Source organism: Mustela putorius, unplaced genomic scaffold, assembly GCF_011764305.1.
Source record: "Mustela putorius furo isolate JIRA1106 unplaced genomic scaffold, ASM1176430v1.1 tig00003853_pilon_pilon_pilon, whole genome shotgun sequence".
Classification (NCBI taxonomy): Eukaryota; Metazoa; Chordata; class Mammalia; order Carnivora; family Mustelidae; genus Mustela; species Mustela putorius.
The window spans coordinates 5,992,249-6,010,370 of NW_025422005.1; the positions used below are offsets into that span (position 1 = coordinate 5,992,249).

The 18,122-nt window shown below is 54.7% G+C and overlaps 1 protein-coding gene across 3 annotated transcripts; it reads right to left on the reverse strand.

Annotated features, from left to right (window-relative positions):
• Window positions 1–1,353: 1,353 nt before the first annotated feature.
• On the reverse strand, window positions 1,354–16,266 carry ENO1 (enolase 1). Of its 3 annotated transcripts, none has more exons than XM_045063686.1 (12): window positions 16,134–16,266; window positions 13,147–13,240; window positions 10,395–10,490; window positions 8,932–8,990; window positions 7,229–7,298; window positions 6,707–6,840; window positions 6,149–6,371; window positions 4,808–5,005; window positions 4,037–4,238; window positions 3,445–3,553; window positions 3,211–3,269; window positions 1,354–1,794 (listed from the first exon to the last, which is right to left on the reverse strand). In XM_045063686.1, exons 2-12 carry the CDS (start codon window positions 13,229–13,231, stop codon window positions 1,725–1,727), a joined length of 1,305 nt encoding a protein of 434 aa, XP_044919621.1. In that variant the 5' UTR covers window positions 13,232–13,240; window positions 16,134–16,266; the 3' UTR covers window positions 1,354–1,724. The 3 variants fall into 3 exon arrangements, with proteins under 3 accessions (XP_044919621.1, XP_004768674.1, XP_004768675.1); XM_004768617.3 differs by lacking the exon at window positions 16,134–16,266 and adding an exon at window positions 15,646–15,800; XM_004768618.3 differs by lacking the exons at window positions 8,932–8,990; window positions 16,134–16,266 and adding exons at window positions 9,315–9,373; window positions 15,646–15,800.
• Between the last annotated feature and the right edge of the window lie 1,856 nt (window positions 16,267–18,122).

The window sequence follows — 18,122 nt, forward strand, 5'->3', positions numbered from 1 at the left end:
CAGCCTCCCTGACTGAAGTGGTTGGAAAAGCAGGGCCCAAGGCTCCCTGAGACACACATTCCACTGGCCACTCAACACTTCGATTGTGCCTGCTGCGCCCTGGTCACCTTCCCTTCTGACTGGCTGCTCTGTGGACTTTGGATTCTCGCCCAGCCAAGCCCCACGTTCTCAGAAGCCCATTCCTGTGATCAGTCTCTAGATCCCTCTTTTCCTATTGGTTCTGCTTCTTGGGTTAAATCCTGACTCATAATCAAGGAACAAGAATGGCCACAAGGGGGCCTCCTCGCCCCCCAGCTGGGTATGATTGAACAATGATGCGCTAACAAAGCAGCAGAGCTAAGAAACAGCAGACCACTTCTCCCCGCGGGTGGCAAGTGTTGTTCTCCGACCCTTGCTCCTGAACACGGAGCGCACTGCGGAGACGGGGCTTTCCGTGAAGCTCACGTATGTGCGCCGAACAGCACAGTGGATGTCCATCACTATGTGCGGCTTTTGAGCACTGGACATCAGTGAAAATGAGAAATGGAATTGTGTCATCTTAAAATAGGGTTCCCAAGATCCTCTGGGCGCCTCCCGCCTCCCCAGAGCTGCCTTTTCACCATCCTTTCACTTGCTTCCTCCAGGAACTGAGAAGCCACATTCCAGCCCGCCCAGAACGGTTAGCTGCACTCGGGCAGGCCTTCCAGTTCGGACAACGGCATCCCGCCATCCCCTAGATGCCACCACCCAGGATCATCTGTATTTGCTCTGCATTTGCGTCTTCTCCCCAGTAGGATGTCTGAACCTTAAGTCAGGCTCTGCCTCCCCAGACCCCACTTCTGCTCAAAGACCCAACAGGGCCCCCTCTCCCTTTTCCTTCACCTGCTCTGCCCAAGGACTACGAAGTGTCCTCAACAACCGGTCCTCTCCCACTCCCCTATTTAAGTCATCTCTACACCCAACATGGGCTTTAACTTCCAACCCCAAGATGAAGAGCCATGGGCTCGGGGCGCACAGGTGCTTCAGTGAGTTAATAAGTATCTGACTCTTGGTTTTAGCTCAGGTCATGATCTCACAGGTCACGGGATTGAGCCCTACATCCCCCACATCAGGCTCTGTTGTTCAGTGGGGAGTCTGAGATTCTCTCCCTTTCTGGCTGTCGCTCCCCACACCCCCAACCCCAGCTCATGCTTTCTCTAAGAAATCTTAACAACAAACTTGTGTGCTCGACAGACTGAGCCAGGCACCACTTCTCTCTTCTGGTGATGACAGAGCCTCCTACTTATAAAGGCCCCGCGGCCCAGCACACATCCGTGAGCACTGAACACGAGCACGGACTCGGACCGGTTCATACACACACGCACACAGTGTTCCTACGGGTCACTGAGGCCTTTTTATTCTGCTCACAGAACCACTGGGGATCTCCCCTGTGGACACCTCGGGATTATCACGTAGACAGATGTGGCTCCAGACACTGGGTAGGAATTGAGGTGAGAAAACAATGATTCGGGCCAACCTCACAACTACAGAGCTAGAGTTTCCAGCAGGGCTCCAGATGGTCGAGTCAGGCTTCTGTAGCAGTTCTAAGGAAGCGCGAGAACAGCACAGGGAGGGGAGCGGGCAGCTAACTAGCAGAGGCCCCGGCCAGTCTCGCCTGGGGGCCTCGAGCTGCCCCGGGAGCAGCGGGGACAGAGGTCTAACGAGCCGACTCAGGACCACAGGACCTGGGGTGCGCTGCCTGGAGCTTACTTGGCGAGGGGGTTTCGGAAGCTTCTGCCGGCAAACTTAGCCTTGCTACCCAGTTCCTCTTCAATTCTTGGGAAGCAAAAGGGGGGGGGGGAGAAGAGAGATCAAACGTCTGTTCCCAAGGCCCCGCAGAGACACAGGCTCAGCCTCCCCACAGTGTGGCTGCCCGCAGCCCGCAGGAGAGGGAGCAGCCGGCTCTCCCCAGCCCCCTAACCCCCAGCAAGTGGGCCATCTGCTGCTGCTCCTCCTCCTCCTTCCCTGCCTTCCCCCAGCCCAGGACAAACTAGAAGGTAGGTCAGGTCTGCTGTTTCTTGGAATGTAACACATGGACAACCCAGTTTTGGGGGGAGCTCGTTCATGAAGCATCTGCATCCTGGTGCCCTGCCCAGTGGGCAGCTTGACTGGACACACGGGCAGGAGGCATGGGTGTCACTGATGACTGAGCCCTGGGTGTGCTCATGGTGCAGGGGTGGGGTAACCGGTGACGTTTCTACACGTTTCTCTGAGACACAGACTGAGGCACTCATAGTGGAAACCCTAAGGCTAGAACGAGCTTAAAAGTCTCCAGTAAAGGAGGAAGCAGCACAGTGTCCACAGATAAGCCCCACAGGAAGGCCAGCGGCTGCAGTACATGGGTGATGGGTAGGGGACAGCCCGTTAGTATAACCTGGGACGGCCTCATCAAAGGGACGGTCCTTTTCCTGCAGGACTGGAGAAAGGAACAAAATAAAGGCAACTTTCCAAGTTCAGGAGCTTCCCAAGGATGCATTATGATAAAAAGGGACCAGACTGGGATGCCTGGATGGCTTAGTCGATTAAGCATCTGCTCGTAGCTCGAAGAATTCTAGGACTGGGGAGCCTGGGTGGCTCAGTAGGTTAAGCCTCTGCCTTCAGCTCAGGTCATGATCCCAGGATCCTGGGATCGAGCCCTGCATTGGGCTCTCTACTCAGTTCGGAGCCTGCTTCCACCCCCCTCCACCTGCCTCTCTCTGCCTCCTTATGATCTCGGTCAAAAAAATAAATATGGGGCGCCTGGGTGGCTCAGTGGGTTAAGCCTCTGCCTTCGGCTCAGGTCATGATCAAGTCCCGCATCGGGTTCTCTGCTTGGCAGGGAGCCTGCTTCCTCCTCTCTCTCTCTCTGCCTACTTGTAATCTCTGTCAAATAAATAAATAAAATCTTTAAAAATATATAAAATATTAAAAAAAAAAAATTCTAGGATTAAATTAGCTAAAGGGGAACCTGTTCCCTCGTCCACCAGGAGATGGCAGCACAGTCCGGCTCAGGCTCCAGCTTCCTGGCCATGGGCAAGGTGCGTTAAGTTCTCTGCCCAGCTAGCACCAACCCCACAATGCTCAGGGGCCAGTCCGCCACAGCCCCGCCCCGGGCCCGCGCACACATCTGCACAGACCCCCCCGCCAAGAGCCAGGAGCTCCCAGTGTTCAGGCGGGGGCCCCCACCCCACTACAGGGAGGGTTCCTTTTTACCTGAGGATCTGGTTGTACTTGGCCAAGCGCTCAGATCGGCAAGGTGCCCCCGTCTTGATCTAGAACAGGAAAAGCAAGGTCACTTGCACTCGTTGCAGACGTTCAATCTTCAAGAGCATGTTGGGCAGGAAGGAGGGGAAGGAGGAGCACCCAGGGCCCCATCCATGCGCCGACCTCCCAGTACCACTGCCAGGAAGCTGAGGTCAAAGCACACGGAGACAAGCGGCTCTTTACCTGCCCAGTGCAAAGTCCCACCACCAGGTCAGCGATGAAGGTATCCTCGGTCTCCCCAGAGCGATGCGAAACCATGACGCCCCAGCCATTGGACTGGGCCAGTTTGCACCTAGACGTCAGGAAACAACCCAGATGCTTGGGACTCCGTTCCTGGGCACAGCAGCCCCATCAGGCCCTCCTGATGCCCGGCTTCACCACCCCTGGTAGACCAGAAGAGCAGCCAGAGCCAGAAGCCACCGCCAAACTTTCAACTCCTGGGGACAATAATCCTCACATTCCTCTCCACTCGCAGAGCCCTGAGGACCTTCTTACGTCACATTTAAAAATCGGGGTTCAGCCCCCTTGAGGGGAGAGGCTGGTCTCCCCCGGTAGCGCCCATGACTGACATTCTCCGCGAGTCTAACCTGATCATGCAGTGTGAGGACTGGGCCACAGTCGCCCGACACCCCAGGCCCCTTCCCTTGGTGCCACTGCTTACAGGCCACCAGAAGTTTAAGCTTGAACGACAGGCCCTCCACCCCCCAGCAGGCAGCAGCTCTGGCTGAGGGTCAGCCCCTAGCTCTGGGATAGCCAACCCCCTCAGTGCACTTACGCCTGGAGAGACTCAGTCACGGAGCCGATCTGGTTCACCTTCAGCAGGAGGCAGTTGCATGATTTCTCGCTCACGGCCTTGGAAATCCGCTTCGGGTTGGTCACAGTGAGATCGTCCCCCACCACCTGGATGCCAGCACTGGCAGTGAACTTCTGCCAAGCCTCCCAGTCATCCTGGTCAAAGGGGTCTTCGATGGACACCACTGGGGAAAGGAGAGAGCCACGTCTGGTCATTGAGCCCCCTGCCCCACACCCCCGCACCCACCGGCACCCCAACTTCCTCGCCGGGTCTCTCCCCTTGCCCCCACCAGGACAGGACCAGCCCTGGAAACACTCTGCCTGCCCACCGAAATCACCCGCAACCCCGGCCGCTACAGATGCTGAGGGGAACACGGCTCTGTCCAGTGCGGCCCAAGTCTTGTGCCAGCGAGAACAGAAACAGCCACAGGCTCGGGAGGCTAAGAGTGGGCTTGTCTCGGCCCCCACCTGGGCACCTTCTCTAACCCCGTGTTTCAACGCGGGGACTAAGAGACTTCCCGGCCTGGTTCTTGCTCCAGCACGTGCTGAGTGAATTACTGACCCACTCTGTGCCTCAGCCCCCACACCCCACACGGGCCAGTATCAAACGGTCTCTACCCTGTGTGCATTATCCGACGCCCAGAGCAGCACCCGCTCTCCGCCCCAGCGTGCTAGAGCCAGCGCTGCCCTCGGCCTAGGAGCCTGCTGGGACAATGACAGAATCGCCTTCCGCACGAGGCCAGCGGGCACTCACCTGGGTAATCCTTGATGAAGGACTTGTACAGGTTGGCCAGCTCATCGGGCGTGATGTACCTGCTGGGGTCATCGGGGGACTTGAAGTCCAGGTCATACTTGCCCGACCGGAAGAACTCCGAGGCCGCTACGTCCATGCCGATGACCACCTTGTCGGTGTAGCCGGCTTTCCCAATGGCGTTCTTCAGCAGCTCCAGAGCTGGACGGGGAGGGTGGCAACAAGGCAGGGGGTGAGGAAAGGGCCCTCCAAGAGCTGCCCAACGGGAACCCTCCCAGGAGACCGAGGGGGGCCCTGGCCCCAGCCATCGCTTCCAGCATTCCAGTGCTTTCTCCTGTGACGGAGCAAGAAACCGCTGGTCAGGGCCCCCAGCAGGTAACCCCCTGGGAAATTCAGTCTCGACTTTCAGAGGCTTTCTCACTGACGAATGCTCCCCGATTTAGCACCTAGGACAGCTGTGCAGGTCGAGACAGTGACAGTGACCAGCTGAGTCAGCTGTCCTGGATAAGCTGAGCTGGGATCTGAGAGCAAGCCCGGGGCACGGCGAGCCCAGGAGGGCAGGGTGAGGGTGAGGCCCTGCCTACAGGGCCCGCTGTCCCCAGCCCAGGTGCAGGGTCCACCTCACTTGGCAATACTGCCCATACAGGAAGGGACAGAGACACTCGGCGCCTGTCCCACCCCGAAAGGGTCATTTTTCTGTAGGTCAAAAATGGGGAAGTATCAGGCGTTTTGTACGACTGACCCGAAGAGGATGGACATTTGTTCTTTCACTATTTGCCCGGAAGGCAACAAAACTGTGGCTGAACTCTCCTTCCCTTCTACAACAAAAACCTCAGCCGAGAGTCTTTGTCCCGACTCTGTCTAACTGAACTCTTCCATTTAACCCTGTGTCTGAGGACTCCAAGCAAAACGGCTCTGTGTAAGCGTGCCTGTGGGGGAATGAGCTGGGGGGTGCCGGTCGCAGGCCGGACAGACATATCTCCGACACAGAGCAGACCTCATGGAGGTGATGTAAGAATGACAAGGACACGGGGCACCCTGGTGGCTCAGTCACTGAGGCATCTGACTCTGGCTTAGCTCATTACTATCCTGGAGGTCCTGGGATGGAGCCCAGAGTCGGGCCCCCTGCTCTGTCAAGTCTACTTGGCCTCCCCTCTCTGCTCCTCCCTCCCCAGCTCATGCTCTTGCTCTCTTTCAAATAAATCCATAAAATCTTAAATTATGTGTTAGCTTGCACAGCCCTCCTCAGAACTCAATGTGCAGGGAGCTGGCGAGTGTGGGGTACAGCAGAGCAGCTGAGAGGGCCAGGCTGCAGAACACGGGAGCCCCCACGCCAGCCTTTACCTTCTTTGTTCTCCAGGATGTTGGGCGCAAACCCGCCTTCATCCCCCACATTGGTGGCGTCCTTCCCGTATTTCTCCTTGATGACGTTCTTCAGGTTGTGGTAGACCTCGGCCCCGATGCGCATGGCCTCCCGGAAGCTGGCCGCGCCCACGGGCAGGATCATGAACTCCTGCATGGCCAGCTTATTGCCGGCGTGAGAGCCACCATTGATGACATTGAAAGCCTGGGGAGAGACAGAGACAAACACGGCCATCTGGCCCTTGAGAGTCCCACCCAGCGGGCCACATGCAGCTCTGGAATGCTCGCCGGGTCCCCCTCGGGAAGGGCAGCGATCACCACCAAGGAGGGGTTGCCGCCTCGGCACACACAACCCAAGGAGTTTCATCCCCTTATCAACAGGAGGAGACGGGGGTCCCGGGAAGTGGAGTCCCCTGCTTGGACACTTCTAGCCAAGTGGCAGGGGTCTGAGGCTGGGATAGTCGCAGGTGGAGAACGGGGTGTCGGGGGGGTGTCTCAGGAGCCCACAACTCCTCACTTGGGGGGCTCCAAGCCACTCACCGGAACCGGCAGGATGACTTCAGCATTGCCCGCCAAGTCGGCAATGTGGCGGTACAGGGGCACCCCCTTCTCGACGGCCCCCGCCTTGCAGACAGCCAGGGACACCCCCAGAATGGCGTTTGCACCAAATTTAGCTGCAACAGAACAGTCAGATGGAAGAATTTCTCAATCACGGCCTCCGGGCCTGTACCCCAACACCAGAGCACCTTCCTGACACCAGACACCAGACACCTGCTCCCCGTGTCCCACCCAGAAATGCTCCACGGGGACTGACCTGCTTTCTCCGGCTACGGGAAAGCCCTTCTTTGGTCTAGAGAACTCTGGCAAATCCCACAGACTGCATGACTTACTCTAAAGCACAGGCGTCTTTTGGGTAACCCTATGCAAATGCTGCAGTCGCAGGCTATTGCTCCTGAGGTTTAAAAACGTGATTTATTTGGGGGAGGTGGGGCGGGTGAGGGGCCCTGAAAACCGAGGGCGAGGTGTCCACGCGGCCAGCACGCGCCGCCCCCAGCAACTCACACTTGTTTTCTGTTCCGTCCATCTCGATCATCAGCCTGTCGATCTTCTCCTGCTCCACGACATTCACTTTCTGCGGGGAGGAGAGCGCGTCAGTCTCTTGGGGTGTGGGGCGTGCAGTCACTCTCCCCATAGGATCTTTGGGCTCCCGTGAGGGGACCCAGATAACTCTGAACCTGTGAAGCCCGAATCTCTTCTCTGGCAGGCCCAAAAAAGGGGGGCAGGGGAGCAATCGAGAGAAACGGAGACGTGACACTGTGCTTCCTTGCTCTCCCATGGCATTCCTCCGCGCTCCAGGAGCCGACCGTGAAATGCAGGTCTGGAGCTGGCGTCACAGAGTGAGTCCTCCCCAGGGGTCCAAAGTCACATCACACATAGGACAGAACTGCCGGGTACATGCTGACAGAGGCAGCGCCACACCGTAGTGAGATTCGGGGTAACCAACTCCATTCGTGCAAACGAGCCGTGTTCCTCACAGGTTAGGGGACACAGCCACCGGCCCCGGCTATTCTCAGTGACAGCACGCCTCGTCACCTCACAGCTGACAGGACTCTGGCAGATAGCCCAGAATCTGAGCTAAATGCTTGACGACTGCCTCAAAGGTGTGATTTCTGGTCAAGTAATGACGTTTAAGCCAGCTGGGCTCCATGACGGGCATGGTACCTACAAACCAAGTAAAACCCCTCAAGCCCCCCAAAATGGGGGTCTCAAAAACCGGCTCTAAGGAATTCACTGAAAGTCAGCATTACTTTAAAACCTTCACACCTGACTGTAACAATGTATTACTTTGTTTGTAATGATCTATGTATAAAAACTAAAAAATGAAAAGAAAACCCTGCAGAACCCCACCATGCCCCATTAATAATTTGACGCCTTTAGCTTTTTTGACAAAGTGAGCCGCCACCCGAGCATGATGGCTTGAGGCAAAACTTCTCATGAGTTTGACCGAAGAACTGTTTCTCCCAAAGGAAGAAAAATGTTCAGGAAAGCCCAGCTCACTGTGTTGGACATGCCAGATAAGAGCACCGAGGCAGAGAGTACAGGGTGCGGGGAGGGGCCCAGGAGGCCCAGGTTCGCAGCACTTGAGCCCACAGAGCAGCAACGAGAAACCGTCTGGGACCAATTACTGAAGGTGAGCACGCCAGGGAGAGACCACAGAGGCACCCCACCTGCCGCTGGTGTACAGGAGGAATTCGGGGGGGGGGGTCCACACCTAAGCACAGATGGGAGGATGGGGCTTGGGGCGTCGGGTCCCCCTCCCCACTTCACTCATAGCAGCTCAACTTTTCTCTAAGCTTACTCTTCTAATCAAGATTTTATTAAAAAAAAAAAAAAAGTCAGTAGAGATATAGTAAATAATTCACAGTTCATGAGAAATAGTCAGGCCACCATGGATACCATGCTCAGTGCCCAAGAACCGCTCTTAAAATTTGGATCTCAACATCCCCAAGGTCAAGAGAGTTGGAGGGGGAAATCAAGGCCATGAGACGGTCTCCCGTGGCTCTGTTCCAATTCCATTCACTGTTAGATGTGGACACACAGGTAAGGGGTAGATTAGAAAGGGTGAGATCATTCTCATGCACGACAGGGAATCCGACCGGCTTCTTTAGCTCTCAGAATAAGCTCTTCCGTAACCAGGAAAGCCCACTGGCCTGGGAGATGTTCCGAAGGCATTAATATATTAGTTATTGGGAGACAGGTCCTACCTTGCTAATCAGGGCAGGTGCAATAGTTTTATTGATGTGCTCAACAGCCTTTGAGACACCTAGAAGGAACAATCATATCAAATTACCAACATTAACCAGAAACAGGCTTGAGCAGCGTTGAGCGAACCACCAATGTTGTTAACCCAAATATCCAGAAGCCCGCCCAAAAGACCTTAAGTGGGACGGACCGCTTCCAAATCCCCATTTCTCTGTCCTCCCAGAATTGGGGTGCTTTCTGGCTCAGTCTGAGTGCTCTTACCTAGGACCCCCAAGGATTAGAGCCACACACAGAGCAACCATCTCAGCATGTCCGAAGGGGCGTTAGTTGGCAAGACCATGCACGGGGACACCAGCCATAAAACTACCGATGTCCAATGTATTACCTGCGTGCACAAGGCTGGTGCCAGGAACTCATTAATATACTTAACGGGTCTGGAGACACCTGACCAGTAGAGATTGGCGGAGAAAGAAAAAAAGACAGACTCAGAAGAGAACAGGCTGTGAAGGACAGGAGAGAGAGAGAGAGAGAGAGAGACAGAGAGACAGGAAGGCAGGAGAGTCGCGGGACCAGGAGTTCACCCTCCTGAGAGTCCGGGGAGACACAACGCAGCTTTTAGACCAGTACCCGCCCGGGGGGCCACGGGCAGGGGGAACCCGGGGGAAGGGCCTTCCTGCGGCACGATCGCCAGCCCCGGGCTTCCCCAGCTCCCTTCATCACCGCCCCTCATCTGCAGGCTTTCTAGACTTTTCCCCTATCATCGCCCTCCTCTGAGAATGTAATACGGGAGATACACTGTCCATCCATACTAGCCTTTGAGGGCCATAAATCATGCTAAAATCGGAGGGTATTTTTGCCTCCCCCAAGAACCAATTTCCACCCCTGGGTCGATACTTTCCCTGCTGAGAACGCAAGGTCTGGCCCCACCTGCTTTTCTGTAATTTGGCCACCTAGATTCTGTCCAGAGAGGTGAGCATTGCAAAACCAGTAACAAGTCCATCGGCACAGTGCTCAGCGAGGCTGGCCTGGCCAGACTGGTGTCTCTGTGAATTCATCACCAGAAAGTTCGAACTAGCGGGACTGATCTGTCGGTGAGCCATAGGCTAGAACTTTCAGATACTCCCGAGACGACACCCTGGGAGACTGGGAGCACAGCAGGGCTCCTCAGTATTAGTTAACACTCTCCTTAGCCTGAGGTTCCCTGGCCTAACCAGGAGTTTTCTAGATGGGAGAGAAAGCACGAGAGAAGCAACGTTAAAATGCTTGCCCCCAAGATTATGGGTTTAGGAAGGCTGGACCCGATAGGGCCAACTCTCTCAGCTGTCCCAAGTACATGCTCAGCTTTGACGCCATAGGCCGAATGAGGTGCTGCCCTCGAATCCAAGGCACATGGAGAGTGGGCCACAGGCCTGCGAGGGGCACACAACCATGCTCTACAGGGAAGGGCCTGGGGTCCGACTCTTACCTTTCCCCATGTAGCGGGTCTTGTCATTGTCCCGGAGCTCAAGGGCCTCGTAGATACCAGTGGACGCACCACTGGGCACAGCAGCTCTGAACAGACCTGGATGTCGAGGGCGGGCGGGGAGAAGAGTTGCGATTGAGAAACACAGTTCAGCCCTTAGCGGACTCCCGCCCCCCAGCAGATGGCATCTCTTAGGAAATGCTGCCACTTCCTTCCACCAACTGGAGATTCAGATAGTCCGTTTCCCCTGCCTTCCACGCTGGTACCAGTCCCTCGCGCCGACCGTAAGGCGAACCGGTGGATTTGTCTAGTTTAATCAAGTTTCCATGCAGAGCTTCCCGAACACTAACGCGCACACAGATCACCGGGCAATCTTGGGTGAACCTAAGACGTAGGTTCTGAAACGGGAGGTCGAAGACTCTGCGACTGCACCTCCTGCGAGCTCCCAGCTGGGGCCCTGTGGCGCCTACCCCCAGCAGCACCGCCAATGGAAGCACAATGCAAGCCACCTAAGAGATTTAAGATTTCCCAGTAGCTACGCTGAAGTAAGAGAAACTCATTTAATATGCTGTTGAACCAAATACATCCAAGAGACTATCATTTCAGATATGTCATTTATGACACACGAGCTTCAGAAAAAAACACAGATAACCAAGGCATGAACGTGGTAACATCAGAACACGAGGAAGCACTGCCCTATGCAGCCTCACGGACACAGAATCCAGACATGGGGCCAGACCTGTATCCTGGGCATAAACATGGCTGATCTTGGCCTCCAAGATCAGTGTCTGGAAAGGTACTGCATGATCTGGTTACAAGGGCAGACAAGTTCAGGGAGCAGGAAATGAAGGCGGCCTCCAGACTACCTGAAGTGAAACTGTAAGGCATTTGCCGTCTGAGGCAGGAGAAAGTACACGAACAAATAGGGAAAAAACCCACCAGAGATGTAAATCAAGAGATCAGTTAACTACGCCTGTGTGTGCGCAGCCGGGCACGGGGACAGGCGCTGGCTCGCTCTGTCCCCATCAGGCACCCACGGGGTGAGGAAGTTAGGAAAGCTAGTGCCCCCCAAAGAACTATGGACTCTGGGTGATGATGCATCAGGACAGGTCTGACGAGACAAATGTCCCGCTCTGGTGGGGAGGCTGTGCCTGTGTGGGGAGGGAGGGGGCGACGTGTGCTCTCTGTCCCTTCTGTTCAATTCTGCTGGGAGCCTAAAACTGCTCTAAGAAGTAAACTGGGGGGAAAAAAAGTGGTGAGAGGCTCTGAACAGATCCTCGATTTCCTGTTTTTGAAAAGCACCAAGAGAAACACGACAGAGTTCCATTCCTTTAAATTTCCAAAAAATATTAACTTTGATCATTGTAAAGCATTTCAAGGGAAATGCCCCCTTCCCAACAATCTTAATCTTGGGTCTTTTTTCCACCGTTGGTTAAGGTCCATTACTTGCCAAATGGAAAGTTCCACCCTCTGACTAAGCAAGCCAATCTCTTAAGCAGCAAGGGAATTCCCAGCATCCTCTGAGAACGCACGGTCCAGGCCACGAAGCACATGCTCGAAGCCACCCTGCTCCCAGGGCACCCGCCACAGTGAGTAAGCCTGGGCAGAACGCAGCAGGCTTCGCTCAGCGATGCCTGGACTCGAGGGACCTTCTTTTCCTGGGCAAGCGGTGGGGGTGGGGGTAGGAGCGGACCGGAAGGGAAGGGCCGCACTTTCCACAGTGACTCAGCTCTGACTGGCAGGTCTGTGCGCTCAGCACCAGCCTTAATTCTGCCTGAAGCTTCTTTTCCTACCTCACCGACCGGGGCCATTTAGACAACAGCTGAGACGTTGCTGGAGGTTAACACAAGGGGAGAGCTTTTAGGAGTCCCCATTCTATTTACTTATTTTTTTTTTTAAAGATTTTATTTATTTATTTGACAGAGATCACAAGCAGGCAGAGAGAGAGAGGGGGAAGCAGACTCCCTGCCAAGCAGAGAGCCCAACATGGGGCTCAATCCCAGGACCCTGGGATCATGACCCAAGCTAAAGGCAGAGGCTTAACCCACTGAGACACCCAGGCGCCCCATTTACTTATTTTTTTGTTTCACGTGGGCCAACGCCCCTCCCTGCCCTGGGACTTAGAGCCATGGGGAAAACAAGGGCCTCTGGTGTCCCAACACCCACATGGAGAACTGTTCCCAATCCTTGGTTTAGTAACAACTTTTAGGGGCACCTTGAGGGCTCAGTCGTTAAGCATCTGCCTTTGGCTCAGGTCATGATCGCAGGGTCCTGGGATGGAGCCCTGTATCAGGCTCCCTCTCTCGCTGTCAAGTAAATAGAATCTTTAAAAAAAAAAAAAAAAAAAAAGACTTCTGCAGACAAAAAAGAGAATGCTTTGCCATCTACCTGCACTCCCCTACCTTTTCAAGAGAGAAAACTCCATCCCACCACACCAGATCTGCTTGTTTGCTCAGAGCAAGCTGTGAAGCCACCTAGTGACGGGCCATTTTAGGGTCGAGGTGTCTGTCACCTTACTTCCTGACCTCACTGACCTGAGAGCCAAGCAGTCTTGTTTGAAATACTGAAGAGCAGCAGGACAAGGACCCCACGCCTGGCAGCCCTCCCCACCTCCTCCCAGTCAGGAACCACAACCGACCAGCACATGCACATCAGAAGGAAAGGCTTTTCCAACAGACCTTTCCTGGCCCAAAGCTCTATCGTTTTCCAAGGATGGAGTGAGGTAGAGGAGGTGCAGAAGCAAAGGCGCACGTACCTTTGGCAGTGTAGAGGTCGACCTCAACGGTGGGATTCCCACGAGAGTCGAAGATCTCTCTGGCATGGATCTTGAGAATAGACATGGTGACTTTCTGTGGGGAAACACAGTTCGTATCTCAAATCAGTCATAATGCAGCCTTGGATCATTCATTCAAAGAATCACTTCTGAGGATTTGTGGGCTAGAAAGAATTTACACCAGATACACATGGGATGCAAGAATGCTGCCAAGAGTCAGGAGAACCTGCTGGGCTCAGCTCTGCAGGGCCTCAAATCCCTAGTCCAGAGCCTGTCCTGTTAAGTAAAGAAAGACCGGTCATGTGTGCCAGAGAGAACCAAAAACAACTGGAAAGATTAATGTGCTGTTGGCATGCAGAATTGGTGGAATTGAGGCAGTCTGAAGTGGGTTATTGTCAATAGTTCCCAACGAGGGTTGGCATGAGAATGGAAAAGGACCAAGGGGACATGAAGGTCACAAGCAAACTCATCCAGGACAAAAACTCCCAAGATGATCCGAGGAGGAAAATCTGGTTTGAAGTGGAATGGTGAATTCATAGCTGAAACATGGTTTGTACATTGTGGTCTCTGCTACTGCCAATTTCTGGGCCTTTCACATTCCACAGTACTTGGATCTTTAGCAAGACAGAACGCACCAAAAATAACATCTAATTAGTATTTCAAATGGGCATTTTACCCATTCAAAGCAGACTGAATTATGAAACATCATTACTTGAAACTACAATAAAGATTCTATCCTTGAATGCTAAGATACTCTAAGGTTAGAGGCATTCTTTGAAAGCACCTCAAAAAAGGGGGTAGATTTGCAGCTACAAAGAACAAATACCAAGTTCTCAAAGAAAGCCCTTTCTCATTGCCCCTCCCCCACAGGGGCCTCTAAGGAAGAAATAATGCATTCTTGTAAGACTGAAAGTGGCCCGGTGGAATTGGTTTAGTGCTCAGAGCCATTATCTAGCTGGGCTCCTCTCCAGTATCTTGTCTGGAAATGTTCTGAGGCAGCAAATAGCATCTTTCTTTTGTGTTAAGTTTCAAAATTAGATAGTGAAGTCACTTCGGAGGCTTTGCAGTCTATCTAACAATGGACTTTTATTCATAACTCAATAAAAAGTATCTAGTTTTTATTTACTATCTTACAAAAAGGAAAATTTGTTTAAATGTATTTTTCAGTTTTAAGATTTTAGTCAACTTGAGTTTTGACAAATTATATACCTGTGTATGATTGCCACCCCCCCCCAAAGTCCCCTTCAGGCCCTCTGCAGTCAATCTCCCCCCATCCCCAGGCCACCAGTAACTGACTTTATAAATTTTAGATATACTTTTATTTTCATTTTTAAAGATTTTATTTATTTATTTGAGAGAGAGGGAGGGAGACACACACAGCAAGAGAGAACACAAGAAGGGAGAGTGGGAGAGGGAAAGCAGGCTTCCCGCCCAGCAGGGAGCCCCACGTGGGGCTCTATCTCAGGACCCTTAGATCATGACCTGAGCCCAAGTCAGATGCTTAAGGACTGAGCCCCCCAGGCCCCCCTAGAAGCACTTTCAAGCACATCTTTACTACATTATGCCCTCATCCTATCCTCAGATGCCGTTTTCAAATTTCAGTGATACTAAGACAAAGTGATTTATTTCAGGGTGTGAAAACAAAATTGAACTTATCTTTAAATTGGTCAAAAAACTATTCCTGAGTCATTAAGTTTCAGTAAGCAAGGCGGGCAAGAAAGGCTGGCCTGCCCAAGAGTGTTCACAGCTTATCTGCCTGGACTGAACCCCGGACCAGGGGCGGCACCTGTGGACCGGGCAGTCGGGGCCTACGTGTGTCCCCCGCCGCGTCCCCCAACCGCCACACCGCGCAAAGGGAAGACCCCATTGCACGACAAACAACGAACAGAAAGTTTTCTTAAAATAAGGCCTTTTAATGTCAGCTCGGGGGCCGCTGCCGATGGCCAGGCCGGGGAGCCGGAGCAGCTCCTGCCTGACCTGGGCGAGGTCGCGGGGGATGGTTTTCCCAGTAGGGAAGCGGCTCGGCCGCAGGCTCAAAAACAAGCACCCTCTGCAGTTCCATTCATCAGTCCCTGCCCATTCGGTCACCAGCCGCCCGACCGGAGGCCGAGGGCCACCAGCGGGGCACAGGGGCTGCTGGTGGGGGGCAGGGATCGCGGCTTCTGGGCATCTCTCCCGTCCCTGCCCCTCCTCCATTTTAGGGAAGGCCTGGCTCTAGCGAGCACCCGGGGTGCGGCCCGCATCTCCCCAAGGCCTTGCACCCTCCGCGCCCGCTGCACGGAAGGCCCGCGCGTCCCACTCCCGAGCTCCCAGCAGCGCGGCGGCCCCGCTAAGTGCGTAATCCCGGGCTAATCAGCTCCTGCCCCTCCGGCGGAGCACGGCTCGCACGTGCCGACCCGCCCCTTCCACGTCCCTGTCCCCCCCAAGGGCAGGGCCCCGCAGGCCTGGGCGGCGGCCCGCCTGCCTTCCCCGGGTCCCCACCTGGCGGCCGGATAGCGCTGCCCGGGAAAGAAGCAGAAGATGCTGCAGGCACCGAGGACGAGCGTAAAGACGGAAGGTCTGGCCGCTCCGAGGACCGTAAGGTCGTCTCCCGGTGTCCCGCCCCGACTTCCTGCCCAGCTCCCCGAGAGCCCGCCCACTTCCCACCCCCCACCCCGCCTCCGGCGCGCCGCCTCGCCATTGGCCCGGCGCGCCGTCACTCGGGCCCGCACCTCCCGGGAAGGGGTGGGGCTGCGGCGGCCGCCGCGGCCGGGAGGGGGGAGCGGCGACCCGGGGACGCGGAGAGGCGCGGGGGTGGGGAGTCCCGACTACCCCGCGGCTCTGTGGGGGTGGGGGCGAGTCCCTGCCCCGACGCCCTCCGTTCCCGCCCCCGGCCGGGACCCCAGGCCGAGCCGGGTCTGTGGCGCCGGGGCCCCGGGGTGGGGCGGGGTGGCGCGGCCGGCATGAGGGTTCGGGGCTCCGTCACGTACTCCGAGTCCCGCACGCACGCGGCGTCGCTCCGGCGCCTCACGTCCGGCCCACGACCTTGGCGACGACCTTCGCGGCCCGCCCCTCCCGGCCTGCCCCGCCCCTCAGTGCGGCGCGGAAGACCCCTTCGGCCTCGAAACGTTGGCGGCCGCGCGCCTCGATCGCGCTCCCGGGCCGGGGCTGCAGCGGGACCGCGGGGCCGCGTGTCGGGGGCCACGTGCGCCCGTCCGCGCCTGCGCGCTCCGCTCCTGGCCGCTCCGCCTGCCCGCCCGCCCGCCGGCCTGCCAGCGTGACCCGGTCTTTTTGTCCTTGTGCATCGCCCAGACAATGGATAGCGGGCCCAGGTGGCCGAAAAGGAAGTTCACTTTCCTTCAGTTAGAGCTGATGCTTTTTGAGCGCTTCCTACGTGCCAGGCACTTCTTCACGTGCATCCCCAGTGCAGTTCGGCCTTTAGCTCTTGCTAATGTTGCACATGGAAAGCATCTATACACGTTATGATTGGGACTGGAATTTCACACAGATCTGGGTATTTCAAACCAGGTAGTATTCCATGGTAGTCTGGCAAATGAAAACAGGAAAGGGTGGGTGCGGAGATTTCACCTTGCTGATCAAGAGAGAGCTGCTACCCCTTTAAAATCAGTTCTGTAGTTCAATCCCCCTTGGAAGGAAGGGCTTTCTGTTATCGCTACTTTTGTATTTGCCAGCTTTCACCTTGGTCTCTAAATCTGAGGGCTAAAGTAATGTCATGCATCTCCGTATTTTCTGCATCACCTTGCAGAGAGAGATTCAAATATGCATTGGAATTTAATTCTTAATTCTCCTGATCAGTGGCAAAACCGCTTTTCTTGCTTCACTGGTAACATTTTTATCCCCTGAGCTACGGGGTTAGGTTTCCAAGGTAAAGGTGAGGGCCAATTGAGTCCACAGAATTTTGTTTCCTATTGGCTAAGAAGCAAGAACTTTCGGATTAAAGCAACAGGGAAGTTGTAAAATGTTTCCTGAAGAATTGTGTGAGTTTTGCAAGCAGAGTTTGTGATACTGCCAGTCATCCACTGATGTTGCAGACTGCTTAAAAACCAAGATCTCAGCCCCATGACTCAGCAGCTAAATCAGCTTCTAAGCTTTCTAACTCAGGAAATCAGACACTTAGAGGTGCTGTTCAGAGCAGTCCTAGGGTGTGGCCCTCAAAGGCTGGGAAACAATCTCTTTTCCATTAACCTGGTTAGAGAGATAAAGAAGAAAGACAGGGCTCCCTGGCCAGACCCAGTGAATCTAGCAGGAAATCAAATGCAGAACCTGGTCTCAGCTTTTGTTGCAACATTCTCGGAGGCCACAGCATAGTGACCTGAGCTAGCACTTCGACCTCAAGTTGTAGCTCAGATGTTAATGATTCGTAGAGATGCCCTCAAATCTTTCCCCAAATCCACAGCCTGCCAAATGCCCTCCCTGTCTTCACAGCTCCTGAGGCATTGTTAGCAGGCCGCAGAGCTTACGTTTGTCTGCTGCCCAGTGCAGGGGAGTTTACCTGGTTACAGGGATTTAGTTCTTTATCACCAACAGGATGCTCGGGGAGCAATTTTTGCAGTGGCATATCCAAAGCCCTCACCTTCCTGCCGGGCAGGGAGGGATATGAGTGTCCAGTGCTGTTTCAGAAGACCATGCACATGTAGCTCCTGGAAGACATTTGCTGACACCAGGGTTGAGGGAAGGTGAACCACAGCAGCCTATGACCTACCTGGGTTACTGATTCTATCTGTGGCCCATATATGCACTCTGGTTGGAAACTGCTGGGACATAGCTCTTTGAGAAGGCGAGTCTCTAACCAGATAGGAAACTTCAGTGTTGGACAAGGGGCATACGGGTGATAAGAGATCAGAGGAGAATGGTGGCCATCAGGGGCTCTAAGTGAATGGCCTCTCCTTGTAACAGACTGTGAGGCTTTTGTGTTTATTGCAAAGTATTTCACATATACCAAAAACCACATAAAGTTA